At 38.2% G+C, this 14774-nt stretch overlaps 1 protein-coding gene across 8 annotated transcripts in view; it reads left to right on the top strand.

Annotated features, from left to right (window-relative positions):
• Positions 1-14774, top strand: part of MYO5A (myosin VA) — a 189742-nt gene that overhangs the window by 95283 nt on the left and 79685 nt on the right. For all 8 annotated transcript variants that reach the window (XM_045067909.1, XM_045067906.1, XM_045067911.1 and 5 more), the window contains exons 10-13: positions 6285-6550; positions 7388-7469; positions 11584-11724; positions 13760-13885. In XM_045067909.1, the coding sequence (XP_044923844.1) occupies positions 6285-6550; positions 7388-7469; positions 11584-11724; positions 13760-13885 (615 nt within the window). The remainder of the gene's footprint in view (positions 1-6284; positions 6551-7387; positions 7470-11583; positions 11725-13759; positions 13886-14774) is intronic.

Raw genomic sequence — 14774 nt, 5'->3', positions numbered from 1 at the left:
TCATTGGGCATTTATGATTTGCAGTATTTGCTGATCACCACCATCAAATATAACTCATGCGCACGCGTGTGTGCACACACACAGTTTTAGATACTTTCTAACTTTATTAGAATGGAGGGAGTTTTAGTATAATTAATTATTTTTCCATCCTGCTTCCTCAATACTGTGATAGGACACAATCTGAAGATTTATGTTTCAGATACCCAAGTTGATATTAGCAAATCTACATGTAGATTAATTCATGATTTAAATTTGCATAAATAAGACGTTAGTTTTGAAATACATGTTTTTGTGTCTCTACTTGGATTTAATCCCTATTTTACTGTTTAATCATGCTTTATTTTTTTGGTAAGTTGCTTACACTTCTCTGAACTTTTGTTTCCTCATCTGTAAAATGAGACTTTCTTTTCCAGCAATTTTCGACTGGGTGCTCTGGTTGATCTTCATACTGGATAAACCATAAATATATATATATATATATATACACGTATATATATATTTATTTTTAAAGATTTTATTTTTAAGTAATCTCTGCACCTAACGTGAGGCTTGAACTCACAACTCCTAAGATTAAGAGTCTCATGTTCCACTGACTGAGCCAGCCAGATGCCCCATAATAAATTATATATTTTTTAAAAAATTAATAAATATATAAAATTTAGTCGGAGACCAGAAACTAAGTGAAAATAGGAGCTATGAGAAAGAAGTAGAATCCTGGAATTAGGGCTCATCTTGACGGCGTTTACTGAAGCCAAGTGACCATGAGTTTTAGTTTTCCTAGCCAAGTAGAGTGCAAAAAACAAAAGACAAAGCCCAGGACTCATATAAACAGGGGAACTCCTGCCTAAAGCTAAGGCCCTAAATGGGAAACTAGTAATAAACTTGCCCACCACCTACTTGAAGAGTACAAAGAAAAGTTGATCTGGCTTGAGCAAACCTTGGTGCTATGTGTAGGAGAAAATAGGTCCTAAAATTTTATGGCAATGAACTGACCCTCACAGTTACTCCCAGACTGATTTTTGTAGTTCCCGGAAAACTAAATACAGAAAATTTAACTGAAATTGGTCCTGGATTGGTGGTGCCTTAGATGCCTGTCAGAAGCAAATATAAATCTATAAATCTACTTTGGATGATCCAAGTCTCAATAGAGTCCCATGAGAAAATTTACAACAAATAATTGGTTCATAGTCAGAAATCACAAATGCCACAAAGAAATGAAATAGAAGGAGCTAGGTGAAACAACAGATAAGAGTCAAACCTATTAAGAATGCTGAAAGAAATTAATAGCAAACCAACACAACTGAGGAGAGAAGAGATGAACTAGAAGAAAGATGTGAAGAAATTACCCAAAATGCAAGACAGACCCAGAGATGGAGCACTTAAAACAGAGGAGACGTGAAGGACAGAATAATACAATCTAATTTTAATCCAATGAGAATTCGTAGAGGGGGGAAAAAAAGAAAGAGGCAGACATAATATTTGAAAGATAATTATTCAGAAATTGTGAAAATGGCTTCTAAACCTCAGATAAGGAAAGTCCACAAAATCCTAATTAGGATAAATAAAAAGAAATCCACCTAAGGCACACCATAATGATATCAGAGGCAGAGAGAAAAATCTTAAAACAGGCAGAGAGATAAAATATAACTACTTTTGAAGAAATAACAGTTAAACCATTAGCTCACTTCTCAATTACAATAGAAGCTAGAAAACACTATCTTCAGTGCTCTAGAGTAAATAACTATTAACTTAGAATTGTATATCCCATAAAAAGATCTTTCCAGAATGAGGGAAGAATAGAAGTGTTTTCAGACAAATAGAAATTGGGAGATTTTGTCACCAAAAGGCCCTCACTAAAGGAAATATTAAAGAACCTGGTTTAGGTAGAAGGAAAGTGACCCAAGATAGATCTAAAAGTACAGAATGAATGGTGGATCAATAAACTAGGAAAGCACATGCCAGTACAGAAAATTTTTCATTAATTAAAACAGTAATAATTATGAATAGTATATTGGGCCAGGAAAGACAGAACTCCCCACAAAATACTTAGTTACAAAGGGAAAATAGCCATCTTTACAGTGGAGAAACTTGGCAGGCATTCCCTTAATCAGGTGACTGCAAGTCACAGGACCAGTGGAAAAACCAATCAACATCACAGAACTTCTTTTTTTTTGTACTTGTTGCTGTTGTTTGCTTTTTTTGTTTGTTTGTTTTAAAGATTTTATTATTTATTTATTTGACAGGCTCCCTACTGAGCAGAGAGCCCGACGGGGGGGGGGGGGGCTCAATCCCAGGACTCTGGGATCATGACCCTAGCCGACGCAGAGGCTTTAATCTACTGAGCCACCCAGGTGCCCCTGTTGTTTGCTTTTAAAAAGCCTATAAAGGGCACCTGAGTGGGCTCAGTTGGTTAAGGAACTGCCTTCAGCTCAGGTCATGAACCAGACAATCCAGTCCTGGGATCTAGTCCCTGGTTCCCTACTCAGCAGGGAGTCTGCCTCTCCCTCTGACCCTCTCCCCTCTCATTCTCTCTCTCTCTCACTCTCTCTTTTAAAAGATTTTATTTATTTATTTGAGAGAGAGATCCAGAGAGAGAGGGGTCACAAGTAGGCAGAGAGGCAGGCAGGGAGAGAGCGAGAATCAGGCTCTCTGTTGGGCAGGGAGTTGATGCGGGGCTCGATCCAGGACTCTGGAATCATGACCTGAGCAGAGGGCACCCACTTAACCAGCTGAGCCACCCAGGCGCTCTCTTACTCTCTCTTAAGTAAATAAATCTTTAACAAAAAAATAAAAAGCCTCTAAGGATATTCTTTATTGGGCTCCCTGCTCAGCAGGAAGCCTCCTTCCCCCAAACCCCCACTTCCCTTGCTTTTGTTCCCTCTTTTGATGTATCTCTCTGTCAAATAAATAAATAAAATCTTAAAAAAAAAAGAAATTCTTTATTTCTCTGGTTTGTAGCTTATAGTGAACATGGTTGGGTTTTTTTCCCCAGGTTTTTAATTTTAACTCCAGTATAGTTAACATACAGTGTAAGATTATTTTCAGGTGTGCAGTATAGTGTTCAGCACTTCCATACAACACCCGGTGCTCATCACAAGTGCCTCCTTCATCCCCATCACTTGTTTCACCCTCCCCCGCCCACCTCCCCTCTGGTAACATCAGTTTGCTCTTAGTAGTTAAGAGTCTGTTTCTTGGGCTTTTTCCATAGTGCAGCTATTGTTAGTACTGCAATAAATATGGGAGTGCTTGCACCCCTTCGAATTAGGGTTTTTGCATTTTCGGGGTAAATACTCAGGAGTGTGATTACTGGATCATAGGGTAGTTCTATTTTTAACTTTTTCCAGAGTTTTTTGTGGAAACTTAACTTTTTCCATACTGTTTTCCAGAGTGGCTGCACGAGTTTGCATTCCCACTAGCAATGCATGAGGGGTCTTTTTTTCTCCACATCCTTACCAACACTTGTTGTTTCTTGTGTTTTTGATTTGAGCTGTTCTGGCAGGTGTGCAGTGATATCTCATCGTAGTTTTGATTTGCATTTCCCTGGTGATGATTGATATTAAGCATGTGTTCATGTGGGTGTTAGCCATCTGGATGTCTTTAGAGAAATGACTGTTGAACACTAAATAACTTCTGATGTGGTGAACTGAGAGCACAACATCAGTTCTCTGGTATTCCTGCTAAGAAGGCATGGCCCAAATCTAATCATGAGGCAGTGTCATACAGACCTTCATTGAAGGACCTACATTAAAAAGGTCAAGGTCACAAACAAACAAACAAAAAAGAGTGAAGACCTATTGAGATTAAAGGAGGCTAGTGAAACATGGCAATTAAATTCAGTGTATGAACTTAGAATGGATCCTGGACTGTAAAAATATCTCCCCCACTCCTGTGCAGAGACTGTTAGAACAGCCAGAAAAAAAAATTGGATTGGATCTGTAGGTTAGATAATAGAGTTGTGTCATTGCTAATTTTCTAATTTTCTTGGTGATATCATAGTTATATAAGACAGTGTCTTTGGTTTTTAGGAGTTGCACCCTGAAAATATTTAGGACTAAAATGGCATCATGCATGGAACTTCTCTCAAAGGTTTTTTGTCGTTTTATTTTTTTCCTCCCACTCTCAAAGGTTATAAAAAATTAATGTGTATGTACATGTATTTGGAGGAGAGAGAATGATACAAGCAAATGTGTAAAATGATAATATTTAGGGAATCTGGGTGAAGGAAATTCTTTGTACTGTTCTTGAAACTTTTGTCTTAGTCTAAAATTAGTCTAGAAAAAAAGTTAAAAAGAATCATCAGCCCCTGTTCCCCCTAAAAACATGGAGCTAGAGTACTGGATAACAATTGGATTACTGCTGTAGGAATTCAGCTGAATAGTTTTGAAAAAAGTATCCTCAAAACATAAAGGTACAGAAAGTTTGAAAATAAGTTTAGAGAAGACACATCATAATAACTAAAAAAAACCCTGGCAGAGCCTGTATTGATATTCAACAAAATAGTTGGGACCAAAGCAATACTAAAGGTAAATAGAGTACTATGTAATAATAGAGGTTTTATTCATCAGGAAGATGTAACGCTTTTGAACTTTCATGTACTTAATGGCATAGACTTAACACATATAAAGCAAAAATGAAGAGAAACCAAAAGAAGAAATAATTCTATCGTAGTGAGAGATTATTGACTTTTCTCAGATAAAGAGAAGAGGTAAATGAAGAAGTCTAAAAATCAGTAAAGTTACAGAAAATTTGAACAAAAAATTTACAGCCGTGATCTAATAGTATGGTCATGTTGTTCAAATAGAATATGTTTAGAAAGTACTAATGTCAAATCATACATATTTATATGAATGAAATTAGCTGCTTATTTAAGGGACATATAGCATGCTGTTGGTAATGATGCTAATTTGTATCTGAAGTGGCCACTTGGGAGGAGGGGAGGTGAGGGAAGGAAGGGACTGCTTCAGTGGGAAGGGTCAGGAGGTGAGGATGCCGACACCCAGGTTCTAATGACAACAGTGACATACATTGGCCATCTGATGTTTGATAAGCTGTCCTCTTGGATTTCACTCCAAGATAGCCATGTTTCATCCTGCTTATTCCCTAGGAATGTCATCAGAGTCAACTGAAACATGTGAGTGACGATGTTCACAAATGTAGTGCGCTTGTGTAGATTAAACTAAACAAGGTTTTTTTAAAAAATTTTTTTATTTTTTTATAAACATATATTTTTATCCCCAGGGGTACAGGTCTGTGATTCACCAGGTTTACACACTTCACAGCACTCACCAAAGCACATACCCTCCCCAATGTCCATAATCCCACCCCCTTCTCCCAAGCCCCCTCCCCCCAGCAACCCTCAGTTTGTTTTGTGAGATTAAGAGTCACTTATGGTTTGTCTCCCTCCCAATTCCATCTTTAAACAAGGTTTTATTGAATGTCTACTCAATCTACTCAAATCAAGGCCTAGGGAAGACCTTGTAGGGGATAGAGATTAAAGAGATTCTAATCTAAGAAGTCCAATGAATAACTCTCAAGTTATCTGTCTTAAACCCTTCAGTGACTTCCCTTTGCTCTCAGGATAAAGAACAGCCTGTCTCTCTGGCTTCATCTCAGATATTTTCTCCCTCACGCAGCTTTAGTCCCTCAAACTATAGTTTTCTCCCACCACAGGACTTGTGTACCAGCTATGCCCTCGGCCTGAAGACCCTTTCTTTCCCCTTTCACTGAGTTAATACTTCCCTATTCTTCAAGTCTCAACTCTGTTTCTCAAGACAACTGGCACTTGCCTCCCGAGTGGAGCACAGTCCTTTCACATGGAATCATAGGATAGCACCCTTGTTCTCTGCAGTCATTTTACATTTTAGGGAGCAGTCGTTTGACTAATATCCATTTCACCTAGTGACTATAAGTTCTAGGAAGATAGGGGCCATGTATGGTTTTATTTACCCGCATGTTGTAGGTACTAAGTAAATACTTATTGACAAGCTGACAGATCTTCTGATCAACTGACTGAATAAAGGTGCCCGAAGACAGATACAAACAAATACAGTGAAGAGAAAGGACGATGTAGCGTGTGAAACGAGCCCTAGAAGAGATGGTAAAATGGTGTCTAGATGCTAGTCTACTGGATGACTAAGATGATTATCACCAATCAGGTTGAAGTGATCTGGGTGTTCATTATAACAAAGAAATTGCTGGGTTTATTTGTTACTTCTTTGTGTTCTTTTAGTAAATTCTTATTTGATTGATTTGGTCATAGGAAATAACCCACTCTCTTTTATCAGCCCAAGCATGAACCTCTCAGCATCTTCTCTGACCTTATGGGCGTAGACTATGAGGAGATGTGTCACTGGCTCTGCCATCGGAAACTGGCTACTGCCACAGAGACATACATCAAGCCCATCTCTAAGCTGCAGGCCACGAATGCCCGTGATGCTTTGGCCAAGCACATTTATGCCAAGCTCTTTAGCTGGATCGTAGATCATGTCAATCAGGCCCTCCATTCTGCTGTCAAACAGCACTCTTTTATTGGAGTGCTGGACATATATGGGTAAGTGTATTTGGCTTGATGGTCTGCCACAGAGCATTTCTTTCTAGAGATTATCTAGTAACTCTGAGTGGGTCCTAGATTCTGTCTCCTACTGGTAAGGAGAAAAGAAAATTAGAAGAGCATTTCTAAAAATCTTATTTCATTTGCTAGTTTGCCTTCTCTGGGTGCCCTCCTTTAAAGATTTTATTTATTTGAAAGAGAGAGAGTGAGAGAGAACATGAGCAGGGGGAGGGGCAGAGGGAGAAGCAGACTCCTGGGTGAGCAGGAAGCCCAATGCAGGACCCTATCCCAGGGCTCTGGCTGGGATAATGACCTGAGCTGAAAGCAGATGCTTAACTGACTGAGCCACCCAGGTGCCCCTCTGGGTACCCTCATTTAGCTGTTAATACAGTTCTATACATTTGTGGTTTTTGATGCCTAATTTTTAAAATTATCTTATAAAGTTTTTCAAAAGAACCTATGAGATCTCTATTTTCAGTTCCCTTTTATGTCAATATAGGCCCTGAATCTATAAATTGACAAGAGCAGTAGCTTTATCATAATTATGATTGTTCCCTACCTGGGGATGAATTAGCCCTCAAAAACTCATAGTGTTGAACATTGCTGCATGCTGCAGCCTTCAAAAAAAAATCTCTCTGCTACACGGCTGATGCCTACCTGTTGGGTGTAGATTCCATGTTACTGACTTATAAACCTTTATCTTCACTGATGTGGAAAAGAGGTTTCAGAATGTTGGGAAATTTCTCATTTCTTTCTTTCTAATGGGCACATTTTGAATATTTTAAAAAGCTGTTTGTTTCTTTTTCTCCTCTTAACATACTGTTTTTCATTTTACAGATTTGAAACATTTGAGATAAATAGTTTTGAACAGTTTTGCATAAATTATGCAAATGAAAAACTACAGCAACAATTCAATATGGTAAGAATTTTCTTTCTTAACTAATATTCTACTTTAAATTCTTTTGAATTCCTGCTCTGTGTTTCAAGACTGGTTTCTGAAAAGAGACTGTAAATTGCAATTATTATGTGGGATTTAGAACAACTGAGCTGCTGAGGAACTTAGATTAATAAATAGGTGCAGTGTTAAAGAAATGTGTATAGCCCAGGTTACAACCTGAGAATAGTAAAAATTGGGTCAAAATAAATTGAGTGATGGAAACAGGTAGTGTGTTAGGTGATAACATAGGCAGTTTGAAGCTTTAAGCCCAGGATATCCTTTAGTGTGTTGTTCCCGTGGAGTGAAGACTATCATAACTCCTGCTTGCTGTATCCTCAAGATGCCAGTGTGAAAAATCAGCACACACTGTTTTCTACATATTTTCAACAATCTGAGACATCCACCACAACAATAGCAATGGGAATATTTTGAGAATGGTTCTTGTCCGGTTGTAGTATGAAATATCATCAAGTATTATCACGGTATTGGGGAATTTAAAGGTGTTTAAAAATGAGGGGCAGTACATTGTAATAGTGAAGATCACAGACCTCCAAAGTAAACTGCTTGGGTTGGAATCTCATTCTGCTTTGATTATTCATGGGACCTTGGGCAGGATAATTGACCCTCCTGGGCCATCTTTATAAAGGGGATAATGATAGTACCTACTGCATATGGTTGCATAGATTGAATGAGTTAGAATATGTAAAGTTATCAACAAGGACCAGGCACAGTTCTAAGTGCAGGATTAGGGATGGTTATTAGTACTGATGAGAAAGGTTGTTAAAATGAGTTGCCTAAAAAGCAAAACAAAAAAACAAAGAAGTCACTCGTAAGAGTTGACGATGGAAGAGTTGAAGGGCAGGAGAAGAGTCCTTAGTATCCTCCTTTTATAAAAAGAGAGGAAAAGAGGAGTGGTCTCTAGTTAATGAACAAAAAACAGAAGTTTAAAGGTATTGTTTTAAGTTACCGAATTAGTAAAAATCAAAAGAAGAACTAAAAATAGTAATATTGTGAGGACAGGGGACGGGCAGTAGAGAGATGGTATATATGAATTTGACCACATTTGCCTCTTCAAGAAATCAATAGATGATATTTACAATGAATACATAAAAAAATAGTAGATAAACATATCCTTTAGAAGTAAGTATCAGAAGAAATAACTAAGGAAGTTAAAAATGGCTTCCTCCAGAGAGTGAGACTGGATTGAAGGGGTGGGGCAAGGGATTCTTGCGTGTCATCATCAAACCTTTAGACTGTTTGATTTTTAAAAAATATTGTGTATACTCTGATGAAAATTTAGACCCTCTTTATTTGTCAGGTTAAGCTGCTTAGCACAGTGAACTAATGCAAAGGTGATCTTCAAGCCTTAAGCTTATGACTGTTTCCATAAGAATGTTATTGGTGTCCTTTTTATCTTTGCTTAAGAAACATTAATAAAAACCTGTCAGAGACTAAACTGAGCATTATCTTTTCTCAAGGTTTTACTGAGTTTCTTAATACTTTAATCAGAGCCACAGCCTCTGCTCTTTCCTAGTATATTTTGGCACAAGATGACTGTAAATGTAAGGAACCAACACTGGCCTCACTAGGTACTGGCTCATTTGTCTATTTAACAAGGACCCCATGTCCTTGCATGTGTGTTTCTGACTCTCTCATTTCTCTTTCTCTTTCCCTCTGTCGCTGTCAATCTGTTTTTCCTCTCTCTCTCTCTCTCTCTCTCACACACACACACACACACACACACACACACAGTGCTGCATCTTAGCTTCTCTCTGCACAGCTGCTCCACTCCCTCTTACTATCAGATGACTTCTTCTTCCCTTCTATTCTCAGGGTTTCTGCTTCCTCAGTCACTTCAAGCTCCCTCTGAACCCAGCAGTGGTTGGATTTCCCCTCTCATCCTTTTTCTTTTTCTTTTTTTTTTTCCTGGAGAGATAGGGAGATGGGGGGAGGGGGCAGAAAGAGAGAGAGAAAGAGAGAGAATCCCATGCCCTGCACAGAGCCTAATACAGGGCTTGATCCCAAAACCCAGAGACCTGAGCTGCAATCAAGAGTTGGATACTTAACCAACTGAGCCATCCAGGCACCTCTTTCCTTTTACCCTCTTAACTTGCCATTTCCCCATTAATTTTGAATCAGCTTTAGCTTGGACTGTTGATTGCCCGTTTCTAAATTCTTATACCCAACAAAGAGAATCTGATTAACTTCATTCATTTTTCCACCAGAGATCTCTAGCAGTTGACCAGCTGTGACTAGGAATATAGGGTTTCACAGTAAAGAACCTGGTTGTTTTGGGCCACCCTTGGCAGGGATTATGAGTGGGGCAGTGGGCATGAGAAACACAGTGATTGGCATATTTAGAGATCGCAGGCATTACATATTAAGGATCTCTTGCCATGTTGAACCTCATGCCCACATTGTCTTTTTGACAACTGAGTATCCAAGATTTTTGAGGCCTCATGAACTTTTCCAAACTATCATGGAGTTGTGTATAAGAAACAAGCTCTATTTAAAATCTGGAGCAGTGTTTCTGTTGTCAGTGTGGAGACTGCATGTAAATTATTGAATTAAAAAAAGAACAGAGCTCGTTCCTTATTGGTGCCATCAGTCAGGGCATCCTGCTAACACAGGGTGTCCCATTTGCCTTCTCATTCATCATAAGAGCAGAAGAAATTTACTTTCTGATCAACATGACATAAATATTTATTTGGGTGACCACTTTGTTTTTTTTAAATTATTGAAATTATTGAAGCTTATTGCAGCTGGTAAATGCTGCAAATGAGCCAAGAGAGACATTATTATAAAGGCAGAATAAAGTAAGAAAGTTCTAAGTGCACAAGGAGCATGTGTATCAGATATCTTGGTGACACCTAAGTTTCACGGGGATTAGGGGCCTAGAAAATATGTGTTGTCCGGTCAAAACCACAGGAGGCTATCCTTTCCAGAAAAAGGATCAAAATGTCTGAGAGAAGAAGGGACTCAGAAGAGATAAAAGAAAGCAGAAATCCCCGAGTACAATGAGTAGAGCTCATTAACGTCTTATAGACACTAGAAGTTTGCTGGATTGCTGTATTGGTTGGGCAGCCTGAAGCAAGAACGGTATCGGGGATTGGATTGAGCCTTCCATCTAGACTAACTTAACATCCATTCATCTGCAGAGCTCCTATTACAGAGCCTGTCCTCAGAGAAGCCTTCCCTCACTACCCTGTATCCAAACTAGATAAGGACTCTTGTTTTCATAGCTTACATTATTTTCCTTTGTAACATTACTATAGTTTGTGATTCCTTGTGGTTACTTGATTTCTGTCTGTTTTTCTCACTAAGGTTCCAAACTCCCTGACGGCAGAACCCACATCTCCTTTGTTAATGGTGTGCAGTGACTGGCACATAGTAGACGGTCGATACATATTTTTGCTTAAATGAGTGACTGGAGATGAGAAGCAATGTGGAGGATGGTGGTTGAAGCATTTAGCAGAAGGAGCAGTTGATTGGTCCTTGCCGCAGCTGCTTGCAGCATTGGATGTAGAATTCACAGAATTGAGCTGTAGATTCCCTGACTGTGGAAAGTGATGGAGGCAGACACAAAACACTGTTACCTAACTCTGAGGCACGTGAACTTCAACATCACTGTCCCTTAAGAGAATTACTTTGCTGTGCTGCAAGCATCATCTGGCATGGTTCAGTAGTCTAGAGGGTATCTGCTCTGCATAGTTCAAGGCCAGCTAAGGTATTGTTAGCAGCACTGTGCAATAATTTGAGGCCAAAAAGTATATTGTACAGTGTTGGTTGTATACATATTAAAAAAAAATCGAAAAGACTGCTACATTGTCAGCTGTTTTAACACACCCACACATGTAGATTTACTTGTTTACCAAGAATCCTGTGTAGCTGAGGCTTTGCTCTTTGTGGATTTTTTTATATCACTCTCCATGTGTAAAACATGTTTTTCCCACAAGATTATTGTTGCTGGAAGCCATGGACTATCTCATATTATGTTCATATCCTCTTAGAGTGTTTTCTATAAATGTCATTTCTTGACTAACATTACTTGTAATGATACAGTAATGCCAGTTTTGTTTTTTCTTTTTCATTTCAGCATGTCTTCAAATTAGAACAGGAAGAATATATGAAGGAACAAATTCCCTGGACACTCATAGATTTTTATGATAATCAACCTTGCATTAATCTTATAGAATCTAAACTGGGCATTCTAGATTTGCTGGATGAAGAATGCAAGGTAAATATGATTTTCTGACATACCTAATCTATCAAGAGACATGTCAAGGTCAGAAGTAAGTGGGTTTAAGCACAGATTCATTGGTATACCATGAGGTGCCAGTGTGGCCACAAATAAGAGGTCACCCTACTTGCATTCTGAAGGGTCACTAGACCCAAAGGGTTCTACATACAATCAAAACTGGGATAATTTGGGAGCACCTGGGTAGCTCAGTTTGTTGAGTGGCTGACTTTTGATTTCAGCTCAGGTCATGATCTTGGTGTCCTGGTTTGAACCCCGCATTGGGACTCTGTGCTCAGCAGGGAGTCTGCTTGAGATTCTCTCTCTCTCCCTTTGCCCCTCCCCTCACTTACACTCTCTCCCTAAAATACATAAATAAATCTTTTTAAAATCTTGAAAAAAAAAAAAAGTGGGGAATTTCCTTTCTCTTTTCTGCCGCTTCTCAGTTATGTAAAAAATTGACATTAGACACTACTGCTTACCAGTTTGGTACTCAGTGATATGACATACTTAAAGAAATGCAAGAAATTGTACAAAAGATATTTTAAATAATAGTCTTAAATATCTGTGATTTTAAAATTGACTGCTTGTTCTTTATTATTGATATATATGGTAGAAAAGGAGTTTTAGTTTTAATATTTGAAGACCCAGCGTGCTGGGAAAACAATGGATCTCTGAGTGATCTTAGACAAATAACATATCCTTTCTCTTAACTCCTCTTTAGTTTGAATGCCATAAATTACAACTTACCATAAATTGATCCTCCTAAGTATCAGATTTCCTACAACATTAAGAATGAGTGTAATGCTCAGTTTCACTTGAAATTAAATAAAATGCATATCAAACCAAAAATGGGATATCAGACAGATATCAGACAGGCAAGTTTTTTTTTTTTCCTTTTAAGGTTTTATTTATTTATTTTGAGAGAGAGAGAGAGAATGCATGTGAGCTGGGGGAGGGACAGAGGGAGAAAGAGAGAACCTCGGACTTCCCACTGAGCAGGGACCCCCAACACAGGGTTCAATCTTAGGACTACTGAGATCATGACCTGAGCCAAAATCAGGAGTCAGACGCTTAACCCACTGAGCCACCCAGGTGCTCTAGATAGGTGAGTTTAAATTTGATAATACCATTCATTGAAGGTAGGATGTGAGTTAATACAGCATATTTTGGGGGGAATTTGACAATATTTTTCAAAATTATAAAATTTTAGACCCAACAGTGGATCCAAAATTACCTTTGGGCCCAACAGTGGAATTGCTGGAATTCACCCTATGAATATACTTGCAAAAGTATCCAAGGTATATATGTAAAAGAAGCAATTGTGGCCATTTTTATAATAACAGAAAATGAGTAACAACTTAATGGCCATGAATACAAGAATGCTATTATTAAGAAGAAGAAAAATGCAAAGATTTTATAGAATGATTCTATTTGTGTGCATACCTTTAGACAGAAAGATAAAATTGGTGGAAATGATGAAAAAAATTACTCTTCATTTTAAATCTTCATGAATTATGAAAATATTTCACTTTGTGCATATGTTACCTTTATTTAACCAATTTTTAAAAATACCTGATATGGCGCACCTGGCAGGCTTAGTCGATAGAGCATGTGACTCTTGATCTCATGGGGGTCATGAGTTCAAGCTCCACAGTGGGCCTATAGCTTCCCTAAAATTTAAAAAAACCCATGAAATCATAATAGTTCATGTTTTATTTGCGAGGCTCTTGTTGTTTTAAAAGCCGATAGAATACTTATTTGATGATTCCTGGTATAGGCAGATTGAGTTGCCCAAAGATTGGGCTGAGTCACCCATAAAAAGATCTCAGTCATTGCTTTCCTTTGGTAACTGATTTTCGTCATCTAACAGAGTAATATGGAAGGAATGAGTTCCTACTGAATATAAAAGTTGTTAGAAAAGCCAAAAAATGGTCTCTTGGTTGATAACTCAGAAGAGTCTTATAACAATATTCTCCTTATTTTGTTTCTGCTGGGTTTTTTTTTTTCTTTTTCTTTTCCACCCTGAATGAAGATGCCCAAAGGCACAGATGACACTTGGGCCCAAAAATTGTACAACACACATTTGAACAAATGTGCGCTCTTTGAAAAGCCCCGTCTATCGAACAAAGCTTTCATCATCCAACATTTTGCTGACAAAGTAAGGAAGCTTTATTATCTTTTTTCTTTTTGAATATTTAAGTTCAAAGAGGAAAAAAAATCAATGTCTAGAGATATCATTTTTATCTTTGCTGAAACTTGCATTCTTTAGTGTCTTATAGGAAAAGTATTTTTCAGTGTTGCTTGGGTGATTTTCTCTTCCTTTCCATTCCTATAAATGGAATTGTATTATGAAATAAATATGAGCCTACAATCCTGTATAATTCTGAAATCCAAGAAACTCTGAAAACTAAAAAGTCTCTTCATAATTCATTTTATGTCTAGACCTGATCTCTGACTTGAAGTAACATGAGGTTATGTATAGTCTTTATTTATCTCAGTTAGGCTGGATATTTACATACCTCACTGTAGAAATGTTAATGTGTTTGATTATAGGTTGCTGCCTTGGACTGCTGAAAATCCTTAGAGGAATCAGAATAGAGACTGTGATTGAGTCAGTGGGTTCCTGCTAACAGGGCATGTGGACCTACTGCTTCATGAGTTTAGTAGTGTGCTCAAAAAATCAGGAGCGATGAGGCTAATTTACATTTAAAGGAGATGTGGGTAGGGTTAGGGGGGTAAGCTTCCTGGGTCTCCTTCAGGGATTGAGGGTCTTCTAAGTCTTCTTAGTCCTAGCTGGAAACCAAGGAATGTCTTTAGGTTACCTAAGGGCTTTGTTTTATAACCTGGGGAGCAACTTGAGTAGTAGATGCCTAAAGTCACTGGAGTTTTAGAAGCAGGAACAGTCTGTTCTTGAGTAGTTCCCTTTACCAAATCATACAGTGTTTATCCAGTTGTCTCCCAAGAGAACTACCCCTCCAGGGTAGTGATCTCAGTCACAAGAAGGTCCACTAGCTTAGCTGTGAAGGAGCTTTCTTGTACCAGCATGA

The sequence above is a fragment of the Mustela putorius genome, unplaced genomic scaffold (assembly GCF_011764305.1).
Source record: "Mustela putorius furo isolate JIRA1106 unplaced genomic scaffold, ASM1176430v1.1 tig00003898_pilon_pilon_pilon, whole genome shotgun sequence".
NCBI lineage: Eukaryota > Metazoa > Chordata > Mammalia > Carnivora > Mustelidae > Mustela > Mustela putorius.
The sequence above is the reverse complement of the archived record's forward strand: the minus strand, read 5'-3'. Positions and strand labels throughout refer to the sequence as shown.